The sequence below is a fragment of the Chelon labrosus genome (assembly GCF_963514085.1).
Source record: "Chelon labrosus genome assembly, chromosome: 22".
In the NCBI taxonomy this organism is placed as follows: domain Eukaryota; kingdom Metazoa; phylum Chordata; class Actinopteri; order Mugiliformes; family Mugilidae; genus Chelon; species Chelon labrosus.
The window spans coordinates 6738763-6758086 of NC_140355.1; the positions used below are offsets into that span (position 1 = coordinate 6738763).

Below are 19324 nucleotides of genomic sequence, written 5' to 3' on the forward strand. Positions count from 1 at the left end.
TGAAAGCAGCATGGATAAATGCTAACACTCTGCCAATAGGGGTGGAAAACACCCTTATGGAAAATACCTTTATTTAGCAAGCTGCTGTTAAACGACCTGTTGTGTCATTTAGTTTGTCATTTGCTGTGTGCAAACTGTTTTTCACACTTCTTCAGACGAAAGTCTCCCGGCCGTCGACCAAGGTATTAGGTTAGAGACAGGCTTTTCGCTGGTCACTTTTGTTCTGTGCATTTGTCATTTTTTTTCTTTTTTTTTTCTCAGTTTATCTTTTAGCTAGCAGCAGGCACAGCTGGCTGGTGGCCAGCAGCCAGCTACCAGCTGCCGGTGCTTACAGTGCTGATGCTTGTGTTGTCTGAACAATGGCCTGGAGCCTGATCCAGTGGGCTGCAGCCACAGCTGTGATCACAAAGAGAAAGAGAGCTGTGGGTAGCTAACAGAGGCGGCTCGCTGAAAGCAAGGCAGCAGACTGCAGCGCCTGGATTGATTCTCTCTATAGTGCCCACTAGGCTGGTAAGCAGTGAAAACTCTGTCTGCAGCAACGTGAAGTTATGGAACCATTTGGAACGAACTGCATTTATGTATACATTTGGATTAAATATGATCAGATTTCATCTGGGTTCTATAATGAATACATCACTCAGTGTAAGGATGGTATGGTAGGTATGTAGACTAATTCCATCAGTACCAACAACAAGCAAATAATTGTGTGTTATTATCTCGAAATTGTTAAGATAAGTTAACTGACACTGGAAACCAGGTATTTCCAAAAGGGTCTGGAACTACTGTCACCAGGAATAATCTCATAAAATGAGCAGAGAGCAATACAAAACAAATATTCAAAAATACACACACTGGTTTGTGGTGACCTCATTTTGCTGTTTAAACACAACCACTGCAAAAAAAATGTGAAGTCGAGTGGGCTCCATGCACCAAGAATTCATCACTGGTAGTGATGTTATATTGCTCCAGGGTATTTTACAATAAACAATCTTAAATCTTGAATCTTTTGTTACTATAAACGTCCATATTTATACATTTGTCAAGCGAGAACAGAGCTAGGTGTGTGTGTCAACTCCTCAGTTGTTTCTCTGGTGATATGGATAGTAAAAAAAAAAAAATTAAAATAAGACTGCGTGTGGTCCACCCACTCAGAACTTCTACATTTATAAAATAATAAAGAGCACATGTGCAGGTGTGCATTACATGCATTCTTAAAGAAATAAAAAGCTCCCATATACAGGCAGGCTTAAGTGATTTCACATTTCAAGCTGTTAACTCAGTAAAAGTGTTTGTGGAGTGATTTTAAAAAACACATTTTAAAACACTGTCAGATACCCCATTCACACCAAAAAAAAATATACATTTTTAATATATTTTTATTTAAGCCAGTAGATTCTATCATTAAAATTAAGTTTATATATTACAGTACAGTTTACGAAACAGATGAGGCAGACCAAACTGGTAGCAGCCTATACTAATTCTTCCTACCTGTGCAAGCAATAAAAGTAAAAGAAAGAACAGACAGTGCCCTTCATTGGTAAGATACTTAAGATTATACGCTTGAATGAACTGGCCATCGATAAACAGCTTGACCCGCAGGATGAACACAAACTCTCCATTTGATATGTGGAGGTTTTTACTGACACCGGTCGCTGGGCAGGTGCTCGTGCTCGGGGATCCAAGGCGCTCGGCCGAAACACTCGGCGGCCTTCCTGTCGCACTCACAGATGAACATCTCACACAAGTCGTTTCTGCCTGGAGATGAGAAGACAAGGGAAAGCTCACTCCACTCTGTGGTCACTGCAAAGCCAACAAGCTCTACTACAATGTGGAAAAAACCTGACAACTCACTGGTACAGCTGAGCCTTCTGTTTCCTGCGTCGCAGGTGAAGTAATAATGCTCTGTGTAAGGGTTGTCGAAGATGGGCCAGCACTCGGAGTGCTGCATGGCATCGCCGTAACACTTGTCATGCACTTGGCAACATCTGCAGTTCAACAAGTCAAACACAACAAGCTTTCAAGCGGTTTGAACACTCAGTTTTCATATGTGGCCTGAGAGTCAGGCTGAGCGGCTGAATCGTTACCTATCCAGCTCATCCACGGGCGTGCCGGAGCCTCCGTATCCACAGTAGCAGCCGTAGTCAGCGTAGTCAAGAAGAGGTTTACTATCAGGCATCACACACAGAATCATCTCTCTGAACTGATCGAGTGCCTTGTTGTCCATGGACTGGGCTGAGGACCAACAGCAGAACGCAATCACAGTTCGCACCGTGCAAGAAAACGCATGTACTCATATACGTGCATATGGATGGGCCGATTTTGTCAAGCTGTACTCACCAACAGAGAGGCCTACGGCGAGGAGACACAAAGCGTGGAGGGCGTTCATCTTGCGAGCCAGAACTTTATTCACCGACTAGCTCTTAATCTAAGATCTGGCCTTTTTATACATCAAGCACGTCACTTATCCCGTCAGCTGTTCACACCAGACAGGGTCACACAACTCACAGTGTAGTGACTCTGAGATTCAAACACAAACCAGCACATGCAAAAGCAGGCAGATATTCTCACGCACTTGTCTGAACCCTGTGCAATGTTGTCAGATATGTTTGCTATACCTGTAATTGGCTAGTCTAAGCAGCACTTTAATATACCTGTAGGATCACAAGCAATTCATCCACTCTCACCCAACTCATGCTACACTTCATCCTTAACTTGGTACCCGTTGTAATTTAAATACAGTCACTCCCATAAAATGAAATCAAAATAAATGCCCAGGAGCCACACAAAAACGATTGAAAATATCGGCAGACCGTCATTTTCTACTGTTGTTCTCAATGGGAGAAAGCGGAACTTTTTCTATTTTGTCTCTCACAGTTAACAAGTTTCTCCATCAACAGACATCATCCATACATCCAAACGAGTTTTAACAATCCTTACACATGAATTGTGCTAATTTAACACACTTTACTAACCTGTTTACACGGGAAAAGAAGAGACAGGAGTCATCAGTCGCGTTCCTCATAGCAGGCATAGACATACTGTATATACATAGACGCATAGACATATGTCTATGTACTGCCACTGAGAGGCTCTCCTCAGCCTTCTTCGAGGTCTGAGATGCTAAATTAAAGGATAAAATATTGAAACGATCTCACAGTGTAATACAAAATACATCAGAATCAGAATCCTTTTATTGTCATTGCACAAGTGTACAACGAAATTCTTGCACAGCATCTGAGTATTACACACAACATAGAGTAAAAAGTACAAGAGTGCAAATATAAGTATAAAAAAAAAATATGTGCAGTGGTGCAGGTTGAAATAGTCTTAACAATTATTGCACATTGTCCTTGGGTGGTGTGTTTGTGTGTGTGCGTGTCAGTGCCCGTTTGTGTTCAGTGCAGTGATGGCTTGGTCAGTGATTCCTTCATATTCATACAGGAATAAAATGTTTTCAGTTAGTGTGGCATTGACTTATCTAATCCTTACAGCCTAGTGATACAACTACCCTTCGGAGATGAGCTAGGAAACAGAACACAGAAGGAACAACTCCATCTCTGATCCTGATGGTCTGACCTGTTCTGTGAAAGTCCTCCGGACTGAAATGCTCACTGCAGAACCTGGATGATGGGCTAGCAGAAAACCCTTCCCTTCTCAAAGTTGTTTCCCACCGGTTTCTCAGCGCTTCATCTTTGGGAAACCTACGTAGTATGAAAAGAGTTGGCTAAGCAACTGAGAACAATCCAAGTCGTTAGTTTGGGGCGATTTAGTTAAGTACGACTGACTTCTTTATTGTTTAGAGGCTGGTTTCACCGCGGGAATTCATAGTATTATGTGCGGGACACTAGTGGGGATACTGGAGTTAGAGACGTACACTCTGCTACAACCCATAGAAAACACATTACATCTGTTTCATTTTTTTCATACAAAAAAAAAACATATTTGTAGGTTTCACAGGTGCACCTTAGTCCTCACTGCAGCAGCACAGGTTCGACCCTTGCCATCTGTCACCTCATGATTTTCTTTCTCCCATAACTAGCACTATGAATCAAAGGTATAAAAAGGGCCAAATCTATATCAAGGGTCTCATGCACAGAGCAAAGTCAGAAAACAAAGATGGAAAAGTGGACCCTGTTACAAGTGCACGTTAATACCCTTGGAGTGAAAGTTTATCTGAAAGCTTACTACATGTAAATTATTATAAAAATCTGGTAGATGTAGACCATGGACTTCTATGTCCATCACTGCTGTATGTTTGACGCCAGTCTCATTGAAATAGCAGGATAAATTCAGATTAAATACGATCAGATTTCATCTGGGTTCTATAATGAATACATCATTCAGTGTAAGGGTTGTGTGTTATTCGCTCAAAATTATTGCAATGTTGTTGAACTGCTCTCAAATGCGCAAACACAACCACTGTAAAAAGAAAATGTGGAGTCGAGTGGGCTCCATGCACCAAGAATGTCATTACTGAATGATGTTGTATTGTTCCAGGGTATTTTACAATAAAGAATCTTAAATCTTGAATCTTTCGTTACTATAAACGTCCATATGTATACATTTGTCAAGCGAGAACAGCGCTAGGTGTCAGTGTGTCAAGTTCTCAGTTCTTTCTTTGGTGATATGGATAGTAAAAAAAAAATAAAGACTGCGTGTGGTCCACCCATTCAGAACTTCCACATTTATAAAATAACAAAGAGCACTTGTGCAGGTGTGTGTTACATGCATTCTTAAAGAAATAAAAAGCTCCCATATACAGGCAGGCTTAAGTGATTTCACATTTCAAGCTGTTCAGTAATAACATTATATTAAGTATTTGTGGAGTGATTTATTGAAAAAGCACATTTTAAAACACTGTCAGGTCCCTCATTCACACCACTTAAAATCTGAAAAACGAGGAATTTAACTAAAAAAATATTTTTAATATATTATTATTTAAGCCAGTAGATTCTATCATTAAAATTAAGTTTATATATTACAGTACAGCTTATGAAACAGATGAGGCAGACCAAACTGATAGCAGCCTATACTAATTCTTCCTACCTGTGCAAGCAATAAAAGTAAAAGAAAGAACAGACAGTGAGCTTCATTGGTAAGATACTTAAGATTACACGCTTGAATAAACTGGCCATCGATAAACAGCTTGACCCGCAGGATGAACTCAGACTCTCCGTTTGATATGTGGAGGTTTTCACTGACACCGGTCGCTGGGCAGGTGCTCGTGTTCGGGGATCCAAGGCACTCGGCCGAAACACTCGGCGGCCTTCCTGTCGCACTCACAGATGAACATCTCACACATGTTATTTCTGCCTGGAGATGAGAAGGCAAGGGAAAGCTCACTTTACTCTGTGATTACTGCAAGGCCAACAAGCTCTACTACAATGTGAAAAAAAAAAAAAACGACAACTCACTGGTACAGCTGAGCCTTCTGTTTGCTGTGTCGCAGGTGAAGAAATAATACTTTGTGTAAGGGTTGTCGATGATGGGCCAGCACTCGGAGTGCTGCATGGCATCGCTGTAACACTGGTCATGCACTTGGCAACATCTGGAGTTCAACAAGTCAAACACAAGTTTTCAAACGGTTTGAACGGGCAGTTTTCACATGTGGCCTGAGAAGATGAGCGGCTGGTTACCTATCCAGATCATCCACAGGCGTGCCGGAGCCTCCTAATCCACAGTAGCAGCCGTAGTCAGCGTAGTCAAGAAGTGGATTACTATCAGGCATCACACACAGAATCATCTCTCTGAACTGATGGAGTGCCTTGTTGTCCATGGACTGGGCTGAGGACCAACAGCAGAACGCAATCACAGTTCGCACCGTGCAAGAAAACGCGTGTCCTCATGGATGGACCGTTTTTGTCAAGCTGTACTCACCAACAGAGAGGCCTACGGCGAGGAGACACAAAACGTGGAGGGCGTTCATCTTGCGAGCCAAAACTTTATTCACCGACTAGCTCTTAATCTAAGATCTGGCCTTTTTATATATCAAGTACGTCACTTATCCCGTCAGCTGTTCACACTGGACAGGGTCACACAACTCACAGTGTAGTGACTCTAAGATTCAAACACAAACCAGCACATGCAAAAGCAGGCAAATGTTCTCACGCACTAGTCTGAACCCCGTGCAATGTTGTCAGATATTTTTGCTATATCCGTAATTGACTAGTCTAAGCTGCACTTTAATATACCTGTAGGATGACAAGCAATGCTTAAAAATGAATTTAGAAGCGTAAAAAGCACAATAAACTTTGTTTCAGGTCCTTCCCTTGCTGGTAAATATAACACCTACCAAACTTCAGAGAGGTTTCAATTTAATTTGGGAGAAAGTCAGAGCATGGTCTAAAAACCATTACTGCACCTCGCCAGGAACTCATTTTTTTGCCCCAATCTTATTCCACGAAGGGGCCCGATAGCTCACCTGGCTGAGCTGGTGCACGTTAAGGCTATAGTTTTGAGGCTATAGTCCTCACTGCAGCAGCACAGCTTCGGCCCTTGCCATTTCTCACCTCACGATTTTCTGTCTCTCCTCCCTAGCACTATGAATCAAAGGTATAAAAAGGGCCAAATCTATATCAAGGGTTTTGGAAGATTGGAGAAAAGTGGACGCTGTTACAACTGCACGTTAACACCCTTGTAGTAAATTATTGTAAAAATCTGGTAGATGTAGCCCATGGGCTTTTCTGTCCATCACTGCTGTATGTTTGACGCCAGTCTCACTGAAATAGCAGAATGAAGGTAATAAAAAATGAATAAAAAATGTTAAGGGCTGATTAGCCTTGACCAGGAATGTAATCTCTAAGAGATATTCTGTACTCTAAGCTATCTGTTTGGGCAATCTTCATGAATATAAATGCATCCAAAGTCAGGTTTGAATGCTGGAGCAGGGGTCGTGGCCTGAATGAGGGGTCATGGTGCGGAAAAGGTTCCGAAAGCCTGGTCATATTGACATAAACAGAAGTAAAGCAAGATTCTCTTGATACACATCAAAACTGTTTAGGAAATGCATTATTTTGTAACACGCTGATGGAATCACTTGTACTTTAATGTTTACTGTATCCGTGAGTTCACAGTTCACGGCAGCATTTCAGATGCATGAAAAGCAGTCCCGAGGCAAACTGTATTTTTTTACCTTGCGTGGACGCCATTTATGCAGTAACCTCTTCCTTGAAAAAAATACAGCCACAAACATAACCTGCAAAACATGGACAATATCAGACTTTTACAATCAATGTTGTGTTGATATGCAGAGCACTCAGAGGTTGGGAGCAGAATGCTTAGAGGCAAGTGGACAGAATCAGTGGAGAACGATGCAGATTTTATACAGCATGTTTGTGAATTCATAACAGCGAACCGTGTTGATTTCTCTAGGCTCTTTTGTTTTTATCATATTCTGCCGCCTCGAAAAAAGACGAGAGAAAATGAATGTTTTAAAATGAATTCATTCATTCATTATCTGTAGCCACTTAAATCTCTGGAGGGTTGGGGGGGGTGGGGGGGGGCTGGAGACGATCGCAGCTGGCATTGGGCGAAAGGCTGGTTGCAGCCTGGATTGCTAGTTGTCAGTGTAACATAGAAAGACAAGCAGCCATTGAGATTCACATGCACAGCTAGGGACGATTTAGAATCACCATTTAACCTAGCGAGCGTGTCTTTGGACAGTGGGAGGAAGCCAGAGCACCCGGTGGGTTCAGGTGTATATAAAGAATGTAAAGGTTGTTTGCAGGTGCATAAAACAAAATCATTGCCTGTTCTTTGGCATGGCTTGGTCCATCACAATAATGACAATTGAAATGATGAAATTGAATTCAAAATTGGGCCATCATATTAGATGACTGTTACAAACACAAAGGTCCAAGGTTGCTCACTGAAGGCTCAAAGGGCCTCGATGGCTAAAGTAAATAAAACAAACAGCAAACTCATTTGTGACTTAAATTTTAATAGAAATATATCTCAGAACGGAAAGTGTGGTTCAACTGGTCAACAATATACCTATAATTATATTGAAATGTATTTGAATGTCTAGCATCTTCACATTATAGATCATTAGCATGTAAGCTACTAACACAAACAACTGAGACCCCTGCCTCTAGTGGCTGATAGCATTCTGTAGACTGAAAATAAATTACCTCATGGTCTTATATGTTTGTGGCAATCATGCCAAGATACTATAAGTACACTGATGTGGATTCAAGTATACTTAAGAAAAAACAGAAAGAAAAAAAAACATTCCAGTCCTTCGGACTTCATGAAATGTACACTGACCATAAACAGTCCAAAACTTACAATCACAAGGAACCTGTGAACAGTACAGAGCGTATCACATGATCCTATGCTGGTCCTCTTATCAGTGTTGTTATTTGCTGTTCATTTACAAGTATTTCCTGTTTAAAGTTCCAGTGTGGAGGATTTACTGGCATCTAGCAATGATGCTGCAGATCGCAATCAACTGAATTCTTTTCCATGGGTGTGGAAGAACCTGGCGGGCACATGTAAATACACAAAAGGCGCCCTCTAGAGTCACTGGCTACATTTACATGGACATTAGTATTTCACTAATAATCGGAATAACAGCCCACTACAAGAAAAATGCCTAATGCAACAGAATGGCCTGATCCGGCTCACTTGGAAGGAATTTACAATTGGACTGAGACGGATGGTGTAAACCTCTGATATTCTATTGAGTAGGAAAATATTAGTGTCTACATCAAACACGCAAATACTTGAAAGGCGTCTGTGTCAACGATAAAGGTAGGAGAAAAACTTCTTCCTCTCTTATTTTTCTGGCCGACTCCACGCTCCACAGCAGGCAGAACCACTTTTCCCATGTCACAAAGAGTGACTGCTGTAAAGGGCGAGTGAACGCATATATCTATCTATAATAGGAATCTCTCATCAGAAGGATTTAAGTCGTGCTGAAGAAATACGGTCCATGTCAACGTAGCTAGTGTTTAGTTTGTCTATTCTAGGCTATCGTAGAAACATGGAAAAAGATCCACTCCTTGCGTATGTTATTAATAAAAGCGACATGAATCATATTTACAATATGATTATGATGATATAAAACCTAGTCGTGACTACGATATTACATTTCTGCCAACAGATGTAATCCTACACAATGGACCTTTAAAGCAACCTTGAAGTGATTTGACACATGATGTTTGAAACTGGTATTCGTACTGACAATTGGCAGTGGTTTATGGCACGAACAAATGATGCCATCTTAAAAAGAAGCCAGCAGGGATCAACTATCTCTTAACTGAATGCATTCACATTGTGTAAAAGAAGAGAAAAACATATTTGTGCAACGGTACATCTAAACCTGCTTAAACATTCAAAAACATAATCATTACGCTTCTGAAACGTTATCAAGCTGAAAGTGTTCACATCCTACAAATTAAAAATAAATTATCTGCCAGGAAACATTTTTCTTATGCTCCGACTGGAATGGTCGTGGCCACAACACTGCAAGTTATTTTATAAGGACAATACGTGTCAACAAAAGAAACCACAAAAAGATATGTATGTATATATATATATAACTGAACACTTCAAAGAAGATGTGCACTGTGTGGTGACTGTCACTAAAGACATGTCATGAGGTTCAACATAAACAGCAAAAGACAAACAGTGGTGAGCTACTGCAGTGCATGTTTTCTTTTCTCTTTGACCTCGACACTCACATTCTCGACGGAGCCTTCTCAACAATGGGAAAGGCGACAGCAGCCTTTTAGTTTATCTGAGGTCAGGTTTTTCCCAGCATTAGCGATCACTACGATTCCTTACCAACATGTCAGTCACTATCGCCTGTGTATTCTACTGAGCAAATATACTGCTGCTGAAAACGATAAAGGGCAGTCAGTGAACGGATAAAGGCAGCTTATGAAGGATCGGGATGACATTTACCATCCTGAACAGATGTATATAATAACTGGATTTAAACAGAGTGTACAATATATAATCTCAGAGCTGCTAACTTCGCAAGCTTCAGATTAATTGGGGGCTGTTGGCCTTTGCTTTTCCAGACTGTATTATAGGTTTATGATTTAAATTCAACATATAAACGACCTCTTGAAGAAGATGTATACAGGAACCTTTTGAAATGATTGATCTGTTCCCGTGTCCTATACTTTCCTTATCTTGACTCCATCATTTAATCTGGTTTCAGTTTATGCATTGCTTTCCAATACTAGCATTCTATATTATTATAACTGAATGCTTAATTCCTACTTTTATCTGTTTCCTCCATCACGTTCAGAGCTGCTTCTTCACGTCACGGCGGATTTAACAGGTGAAACCAGGTTTCTCTCTGTTGTATGGGGGCGGGGAGATAAACTTGTGGAGCTTATATTTTGTACATTCTGCGCACAGGTAATACACTGGGCTAGAATTAAAGGGACAGTCTTCAATCAGATGGGCTTATATAGTAAGGTGGTGACATACTTCTTCTTGTAGCGGTGTGTCGCACTGAGCACCATCACGCCATCCTGTGACAGAAAAAGACAGCGCGGAGGGGAAACAAATATGAAATGCAATGCATGCTTCCAAATATAATACATGTGGGCCATAAGATACAGTGTAAACCATATATTCAATGTGCATGAGTTATTGTTTTAAGAAACCTCCCAGATATTTTTCTCTCTAATCTCAAACTTGCAAACCATCCCAGGTTGAAAAATACCAGCACTGGGCACACTACAGGATAATATACATATTTTCATGCCAGATCAGGGAGCACTGAACGCACCGCGTCACGTGACCTCACTGGAAGCGGTTGGAAACAAGATAGAGACCGTGGTGCAACAACTTGCTGTAACTATAATGATACACACTCCAGTCCGGTGGGTGGCAGCGATGCCCCCGGAAGACCAACAACTTGCTGTAACTCTGTGATAATGTGCAGTGAAAAAAGAAAAAATGCCTAGAATGCCCGGAATATGGCAAGAATCTTTACTGTTGCCTGACATTGGCGTCAACTGCTCTGTGCCCTTGTAGACCGGCTGTTCGGACGGCGCTGACAAATCCTCCGCGCTTTAATCCTAAATATCCAATATGTTTGATATTAATCGGGTTGGCCCCAACCTGGGAGTGGTGGATTAGAGCGGATCTGTAAGCCCTCGCATCAGTCGAAACTCTTGACGGGATCAGTGATGAGCAAGGTCTGGGATTGTTCGTAGTGCTCTGTTATTTCTGTTGCTAGGCTTCTTTTAGTCTAGTAGCGATAGAAACCTCCAATAATTCTCAAAATGTTTTTTTTTCACATATACAGAGCAGCAATTTATCTGCTCCCTGTACAAATCCTGAGCCACGGTTGCAAAGCTCTATTAGGAGAATGCCACACAAAACACAAATGATCAAAACAGGTGAAACCAAATGGAAAAGAGTCAACAGCTGACCATCTGACAACATGCCAACTGAAATGGAAAATAGTTCAGGGTCCAAGTGTGGACTCTTCAGCCGTTCTGTTTTTTCCATTATCCCTTGTTTAGTCTGGCAGTGCAGTCTATATTTAGATATTGCATGTTTAGTTTGTTTTTCCCTTTCATAATGTTGAAAGCATGCCCGTCTCTCCTATTAGCATTAGTTATCACTGTTGGCATTCGATAGATGCAACCCGTTGTGCAATCATGCTAACAGCGGCAGCGGCTCACACTTCGGGTTAAAAATACTAACGAAGCTGGTCACCTCTCATGAAGTCATCAAAGTTTTCCTACATATCAACACCCAAGATCTTCGCCGTAAACACTGAACCTTACCTTAATAGAAAGAGCATAGAGGTGATTGAGCATGACGTGGTTGGGTTCTGGGAGTAGTGCAGGGTCACACTGGGTATAAAAAGGACACAGAAGAAAGAATGATTAACCCAGAGAAAATCTGCAATTATATAAAAAAAAAAAAAAACTACTAAGCCTGTGTCACAGCTACTTACAGAAATGCCAGTGTCTTTGTTGAGGATGACCTGCAGAAGATGAGGTGGGAGTATGGGTGGAGACTTGATCTTCTCTTCCTGTTTATGAACATAAGCGTCCTGATGATACGGCCCAGGAGGAGAGCTGGAAAGGTCTGATGAAGGGAGGGCAGGATGAAATGAGAACATCATGTTCAAACTCAACATTTCCAACAATATCCAACAAACCTTTCAAATATTAAGAACTAACCACCCATTTTTAACGAAGGATATAAAACAAACTTTAACATCCCTGCTTTCAGATGCTGCATCCTGCATCAGTGAATCCTAACAGAGCGGAAATAAAACGTTTTTTTTTGTTTGTTTTTTTTTCTAAGCACTCACCTGACATGTCGGAGCATTTCTGCGAGTCCACCATCAGAGCGTCAAACACCTCAAAGTCTGTTTTCTTCACCTGGATCACATTGTTGACTGTGCCTAGCTGGCTGGTTACAACGGGCTGTTGGGAAAAAAATTCACAAATAAAACTCAAAAGTACGAAGCAGCCAGTTACAATATAATTATGTGAGAACTGTTTGATTGAATGCAGCATAAACAATCCCCTAAAGCATCTTACAATAATTAGGAAAAAAAGATCACTCTGACTCTAATCATGTCTCCCACAGCACAGTGTATCAGGTTTAAAGACATTTGATTAATTACTTAATTTGTTACTCTGTGTACTGAGAAACAAGATGTTTGTTTACACAAAATAACAGATAAGTTGTTTGTTTCAGATCTATGCTTGCAGCTAGAAATAAGAACTCACACTCTGCAGTTTTGGTTATGTAGAGCTGGTATTAATATAAGCTACAGCAACACAAAACCATATGGATTCCTATTGTAATGATGATAGTAGTGCAACAGCCAAAATATGCTTTTGTCTTTCAGGATTTCAGGGTTAAAGCAGACCTCTATGTTTTATTTCCAGAGGCTGAAAGGAATAATTTCAGAAATTTGTCAGGGGTGTTCCTCAGTAATATATTCTGTATCCAGTCTGACAAGGCCTCCACGTATTTTCTGCTCTGACCCCAGCCAATTAAAAACAAGTCAGGCCGTGAGAGCAATCGCTTACCTCTGCTGGGTCATGGGTCCACTGGCCGTCCACATAAAACTTGTACTGATGCTCCCCTTCAGGCAGATCAACGATTGCCACGAAGGTGTTCTGACTTTGACAGATGACAAGAGAGAATATTTGGCACAAAAGTGAGCGAGTCAAGGCCAGTTCATGAGCTCATGTGTTTGAGGAGCGATGCAGGCTCTGAACGGGTCCGTTCGCACTTCACTAACAATAACGTTACTTGTCTGTTTCTGACACGAGGCTCCTCTGGGTGCTTTACGTCTCTGTTTCAAGCACAGTGGGCAGACAAAGCACATGGTTTCTGAAGCTTTGAATCTGGAATTATTTCTCATCACGCGTTTAACACTATCTGTCTGTCCATATACTTTTATTTTTGATGATGATGAATTATAAAGGTATGGATGTGTGTACTTATACTTTTTTAATGATGCTTTACAACGGTGTGGATAGCAGATGATCTCCTTCCATAGCCTGTTACGGGCCTTCACCTCCGCCGGCCTTGCTGTGGCTATGCAAGAGTCTGTAGGTGGTGCATGAGAAGTTGTGGATGAGACCTGCAGAGGCTTCCAGGCCACCGCTCATTTGTTGCTGAGGCTTGCTCTGTTCTTCTTAAACAACACCTTCATTTTTGTGAGCCTTGTGATCCAGGTTTTACCAAAGCATCTCCTCAGAATAAGTCGTTTTCTTTTCACACACTCATTTGCTTTGAGCTTGCAGTGAGTACAGTCTACATGGTCACTAATAGGGGCTGCACACAGACCAGCTGTCCACACATACTTTGGCAGATGACACATAAAGCATGGACTGGCCATTTAACTAATACTTCTTTAACCTCATAATAATAATAACTGACTGTTGTCATTAAATTTAATCTGGAAAGTCAGTTTTACATGCAGATGCTTAAGTGATACAGTTAAATGTTGGATATCAATCTAAGAATCGAATAACAATGACCTGTGTTTTTAAAAGTACCCCAAGTCTTTACGCTTACATGAAAAACTTTTTCCTATGAAGAATTAACAAGGGAATGTAACAGGATTGTTACGTAAAACATTAAATTTGCACCTGAAACACACAGCATCTTGGCTCTCACCTTCTAATAAGAGGGATCTTGTTGGCCCAGTTGTTGAAGGATCCAGAGAGGAAGACCTCTTTTCCGTCGCCAGTCCAGCGAAACACTGTTGGTCGATCTAGAGTTGGCCCTTTGTCTTCTGCTTCTAGGTCCTGCTGCCACGCAAGGAACTCCTCTTTCTCTGACGGAGCCTAAAACACACAAAGAAAAAAAAACATTACAAGAGCACGGGTTCTGCAGGCACTAAAAAGGCTATGCTTGTAACAGATGTGTACTTCTAAGATTCACCTTCATGTCTTCCCCGTGAAAAATATCTGCATCCTCTGGGCTATCCATCAGGATTTTCGGCCTCTCTCCCTCTTTTGTACCTCGGCTGTCCCTCCGCTGAGCCTTCTCCCCATGGCCCATCGCGGCCCTCTCGCTGCTCGTATTCCCCATGGCTTTATCTTCTGGTAGGTTCTTACAAGGTCACTATGAATAGACATGAGACAGTTGTGTAAAGGCAACCCCACCCAAAAAAAAGATATGACACACTTTAAATAAGGTAATTAATCATTAGTAGATGCTACATTTTAAGATGTAATCACAGACATTAAAGCTACTGCTTAAAATGATGTGCAGTGACTTGGAGAATAACCCAAATGTGCAAACAGCAACATACAAGAAGGAGCGGGTCCAGAATCCTTATTTTTAATACATTTACTTACTTTATGATCATACATCATTCCCTGCAGCTGGGAAGTGGATAGCAGTGGTGGGTATTTTTTAACAAACCATCCTGTCACAACATTTCCTTTGAACGTGGTACTGCATCTCTATAAAGGCGCAAGGTGTTTTGCCACCTTCTCCATAGCTCCTTTTAGTCACAGGGAGCTATGGATTTAATCTTTTTTTTTTTTTTTTTACCTTGAGGACCTGCTGGCTTGCACTGATATCACTACACTATAAATGCATACCTGCAGAGACTAGAGACCATCCTTACACAGACATCCACAGACACTCGTTTTACAAAACATTATGTATACTAGTGAAAATGAATGTGTTTAAATATAACATTCCTGCACTAGATCAGCCTGTATGACTGGTCTAATGTTCACTTTATGTTGAAACAGCGCCAGGATGGTGGCAATTCAACTGTATGATCATTTTGGAGGATGTAGTTTGTGAAACTGTTCAACACGTATCAGTATGTTGGCATTTTTGTTTCTTTTACTTTTCTTCTACTGGTGTATATTACCCCTGCACAGTATAACTGACTTTCAAGGTCAATCATCTCTGCTATCTGAATAAGTAACCAGCAGTAATGTGACCTTGACAAAATAATGGCAGTTAACACTAATAGATTACCTATTATATGTTCCCCGGGGCAAAAATGATTGCCATGCCCGTATCAAATGATAGAAAACTGAAACCCTGCCAGAGGGGCCTCTGGAGACTTAAAGAGGCAATGCCATTACTTTCCCTTAACCTCCCCGATTTCTTTGGGAAACATTATTATGGTATTATGCATAATAATACAGTCATAATAATACTCATCTATAAACTCAGTTTAAGTCGAGCCAAAAGAGTGACAGGAAACGTTTTCAGACAGGGCTTATGGGAGGGATAAAATGATCACTCCACTGCCAGACGTTACCTTAAAATACTTGGATAAATTTGTGTTTACAATTAATGATTAAGCTGATGATTGAGTACTTTTCACTGTAATATAATGTTAAAACTTTCTGAAAACAAGCTTCCACCAAGAGTCATTCTGTTCGGGAGGTACTCTTTGAGTAAACGCACAATATAACGGCAGTGCAGGGACGTTTGTTTACATTTTTACCATCAGATGCTGTGACTTCCGGCGAGGCTATCGTTAGCTCATCTTAACCCCCCCGGAGAATAAGTCCCCTTATCAACTCTTATGGTATTTCGGCTCGATTCACTTAAACTGACTCTACAGTAGGCAATAAACGTATCTCCTTGTGAACCTGAGTAACAGTTAGAGCTTAAGTTACGCGGTTTCCACAAGCTAACGTTTCATAGCAGCTAGCATCGTTGTGCTGTGTAGCCGGCTTGACGTACTTTTGACGCAAACTGCGCTTCTGTCTGATACACGGAAGTAATAAAAGAATGATAAAGAATGAGAGCACAGACTATGAATGCACACGCCATTTAGGTTTTTTTTTTGTTTTTTTTTTTTACCTGAGAAACCGGTTACAGTCGCAGCTCTCTGCCTTAGCTTGACAACGCCATCCGAGCAGAAAAACAAAACATTTGGTCATGCTGAACGAACCCGCCCCTTTGCGCATGCGCAAAAGATTAATCAGAAAAAACCCGCTTTAAATGGTAAAAACCACTGAATAAATACATCCCCGAATACGTGCATTCATTAATGCATAAATTAAAAAATATATTTTTTTTACTTAGTGTTTCATGGTCGGCTTAATATTTTATGTCTGCTGCGCTTCGTGGTGAGATGCAGTTCCTTGCACTCGACACTAGATGTCAGCGTGAGTCAAGTACAGTGCAGCTCTTTATGCATAACAGTGAGCCACTGAATAGAACGGGTCCTATGTAATAAGTGTAGTTTACTGTAGTACAGAATGTGCACATTTGATGATATTTACAAGTATGATATTTCTATTACATGCATATTTGTATGCTAAAATTAGTAATCTAATTTTAGACTACTGAGAGAGCAAGGCCACACAGCAGCTTTGTTCTTGAGTGCATCATTCCCATTGAGATAGTGCAACTTCACAGTAAGAAAAAAAAAACAACATAAATATTTGAACTAGTTTCATATGTAACAATGCTTACGTTCACATTTCAAATTATTCAAGACCACGCTTTGTTTCCTGTGACTACTGTAATTGCTCCAATACCGACACCCATATGTCGGTATGACAGCTGTGGTCACAATTGCCATGAACAGTGCTGCCGTGCCTCCTCTCAATAGATTAAGCAGATATTTTGACGTTAAGCAAATTTATAACATAAAAAAAAAATCTAATTTAGGTAAGCTAGCATGCATAAGACAAGGGCCGTTTGTGACACACCTTGTCAATAGCTATCAGTATTATCGGTTTCATGGGTTCTGTTCTGTGATCTTACAGTAACAAGTGGAACTTTAAAGAACAGTAGCTGCTGTATTGCTTTTTGCCATCAGCTTCCCAATCTTAGAGTCGTATTCTTTCACCTCATGAGGTGCAGTTCATCCCTTACAGTGTTTTCTGGAAGGATAGTCACACTGAGCTGCAGCAAAGGCTAAAAAAAAAAAAAGCATCCTCTCATCTTTGTTTTGCCCTCTCACCACCATCCCTCAAACTTTGCCAGAGATGTAATAGCGTTAACTATGTTCATTACACCCAAACTGCACTCCAGCATCGTCCAGACACAGGGGGCAGCGAACCTTGGAGGCGTTGGTACATAATGAGGAGCTGAAAAAAAATAAAAAATAAAAAAATGTCCAGCAGAAATGTTTGTGCTGAAGGGAAGTTTGGTTTTGCTGGACCCTTTTATAACCGAAGAGTTTACATTTCACAAGGGCCTATTATCTAGAATGTCACAGCAGACACAGACCCAAATTATTGTCACGGTCACACTTGATTGCAGTACACAGATGTCAGTACGCACAGGGTGTTCAATTACGGAGATTTAATTTTTCCCTTCACAGCTTTTACGCCTTGTTATAACCGGCTTAAGTTGTCGGCTTCTTCTCAAAGGAATCTGCTCGTCTAGTTTTTCTTTTGTGAAATGTGACAAAACAAACTGTTCGTGTGTGATTCAACAATTTCTATGCATGTTTTCGTGCAGATGGTGCAGGAAAGAGACATGTGGAATGTAACAAGAGCGTGGCAGGTTAGACGACCGTCTTGGAACCAGGCGACCGTAATTGGCTGGGGTCAGCTGCAGAAACCGAGTGAGCTCTAAGGAAGATGTTGGCCTCTCTGGTGGAGGTGGGATGGGATTTTTTTTTTCCCTCGTCTTTCTTGCATGTGGAGGTGGATCTAAAAATGGGTCTGGGGAGACGGAGGTGGATGGTATGACATGTTGTTAGGGTTGATGTGTTGAAAAGCAGTTGGCAGCGGTATAATGACTGAGGTGTAAGTGTGCAACCCCTCATGACTAATCATCTATTGTCAGATCTCACCCAGCAAGACTGGAGCTCCTTTTGTAAAATATATTAGATTCTCCATGTCGATATCACTGCAAAAGCTGTTCCACATTCAAAACTTACTCTATTGGCTTTACATATTATTAAAAAAAACAAACATGAATGCATCCTTTGATAGCATTTTACTCTGAAACCAGAAACTCTCAAGCTACAGCCCAAACTGGGCGAAGCCTCGAAGTCTCACGAGAAGTCAAAGTCTGTTGGCTCAAAACACAGCTGAAGATCTCCATGATGGAACCGTCAGGCCTGACATTTTACCGCGACTCCGTTCCGGCACTGCTTCCCTAGAGCCACGACCGCGCTGACACTCTTGTTTACTATTACTCATCCCCACTGAGCGAACGCATCGCACACAACAGCAGCCGCGGCGGCTCCGCCAGCAGCTGGCCGCGGTGCACTCTCTGTAGGACATGCCATGATAACCTTTGTACCGAGCTCCTCTGGATTGCACATGGGGAGAGATGACTCAAAAACTCGCACTTTTCCCCGGCACTCTCACAGGCTCACACACTGTTTGTGCGTGCAACACACTTGACACCCATGTAAAAAAAAATAGTAGGCATCTATTATTGCTCAGAATCATCTTTGTATCTGGGCTTAAAGAAAGAATTTAGTGTTACCGCATTTTTCCGCATGAAACACAAAAGTCAACTATCCGTCAAGTTTGTGATTTCATGCTAGTTTCCTACTGAAGACCTACTGAAGGTAGGCAACATTCAAACAGAAGACAATTGTGCATTTGGTGGGTTCTCATTTTAGAGGTGGATTAATATGCGGTTCAGTCCTCATGACTATTTGCAGCATTAAAACGGTGTATATGAAACTGATTAAAACCACACTGTCCATGTCTATGACAATGATGAGGCATGTCCGCTTGCACAGTGGTGTGGCTAACCGGTGTTATCTGTGGCACAGAGGAATAAGCTGCAGCTTTTCTATCTGAGACAACACGGTCAAAACTCGGATTACTTCATTGTTGATTTTCATCTATAAGAAAAATATAGAATATTTACAACCTTATAAGGTGCTTTCTCTGCAAACCAACAGCTAGAGTGCTTTGTA

General features: G+C 41.2%; 3 protein-coding genes across 5 annotated transcripts; all 3 read right to left on the reverse strand.

Moving 5' to 3' along the window:
* Positions 1–422: 422 nt before the first annotated feature.
* LOC311507455 (phospholipase A2, minor isoenzyme-like) lies at positions 423–2402 on the reverse strand. Of its 2 annotated transcripts, XM_084571793.1 has the most exons (4): positions 2338–2402; positions 2085–2232; positions 1852–1985; positions 423–1755 (listed from the first exon to the last, which is right to left on the reverse strand). In XM_084571793.1, the coding sequence occupies exons 1-4, from the start codon at positions 2384–2386 to the stop codon at positions 1637–1639; spliced, it is 450 nt and encodes a 149-aa protein (XP_084427919.1). In that variant the 5' UTR covers positions 2387–2402; the 3' UTR covers positions 423–1636. The 2 variants fall into 2 exon arrangements, with proteins under 2 accessions (XP_084427919.1, XP_084427918.1); XM_084571792.1 differs by having other exon boundaries at positions 423–1985.
* A 2478-nt stretch (positions 2403–4880) lies between these two features.
* On the reverse strand, positions 4881–7156 carry LOC311507474 (phospholipase A2-like). Of its 2 annotated transcripts, none has more exons than XM_084571814.1 (4): positions 7133–7156; positions 5637–5889; positions 5415–5548; positions 4881–5313 (listed from the first exon to the last, which is right to left on the reverse strand). In XM_084571814.1, the coding sequence occupies exons 2-4, from the start codon at positions 5774–5776 to the stop codon at positions 5195–5197; spliced, it is 393 nt and encodes a 130-aa protein (XP_084427940.1). In that variant the 5' UTR covers positions 5777–5889; positions 7133–7156; the 3' UTR covers positions 4881–5194. The 2 variants fall into 2 exon arrangements, with proteins under 2 accessions (XP_084427940.1, XP_084427939.1); XM_084571813.1 differs by lacking the exon at positions 7133–7156 and having other exon boundaries at positions 5637–5784; positions 5878–6733.
* Positions 7157–7699: 543 nt separating this feature from the next.
* prkab1a (protein kinase, AMP-activated, beta 1 non-catalytic subunit, a) lies at positions 7700–16379 on the reverse strand. Its single transcript, XM_084572673.1, has 8 exons — positions 16288–16379; positions 14389–14571; positions 14122–14291; positions 13023–13116; positions 12293–12407; positions 11930–12063; positions 11757–11825; positions 7700–10487 (listed from the first exon to the last, which is right to left on the reverse strand). The coding sequence occupies exons 2-8, from the start codon at positions 14536–14538 to the stop codon at positions 10410–10412; spliced, it is 810 nt and encodes a 269-aa protein (XP_084428799.1). The 5' UTR covers positions 14539–14571; positions 16288–16379; the 3' UTR covers positions 7700–10409.
* Between the last annotated feature and the right edge of the window lie 2945 nt (positions 16380–19324).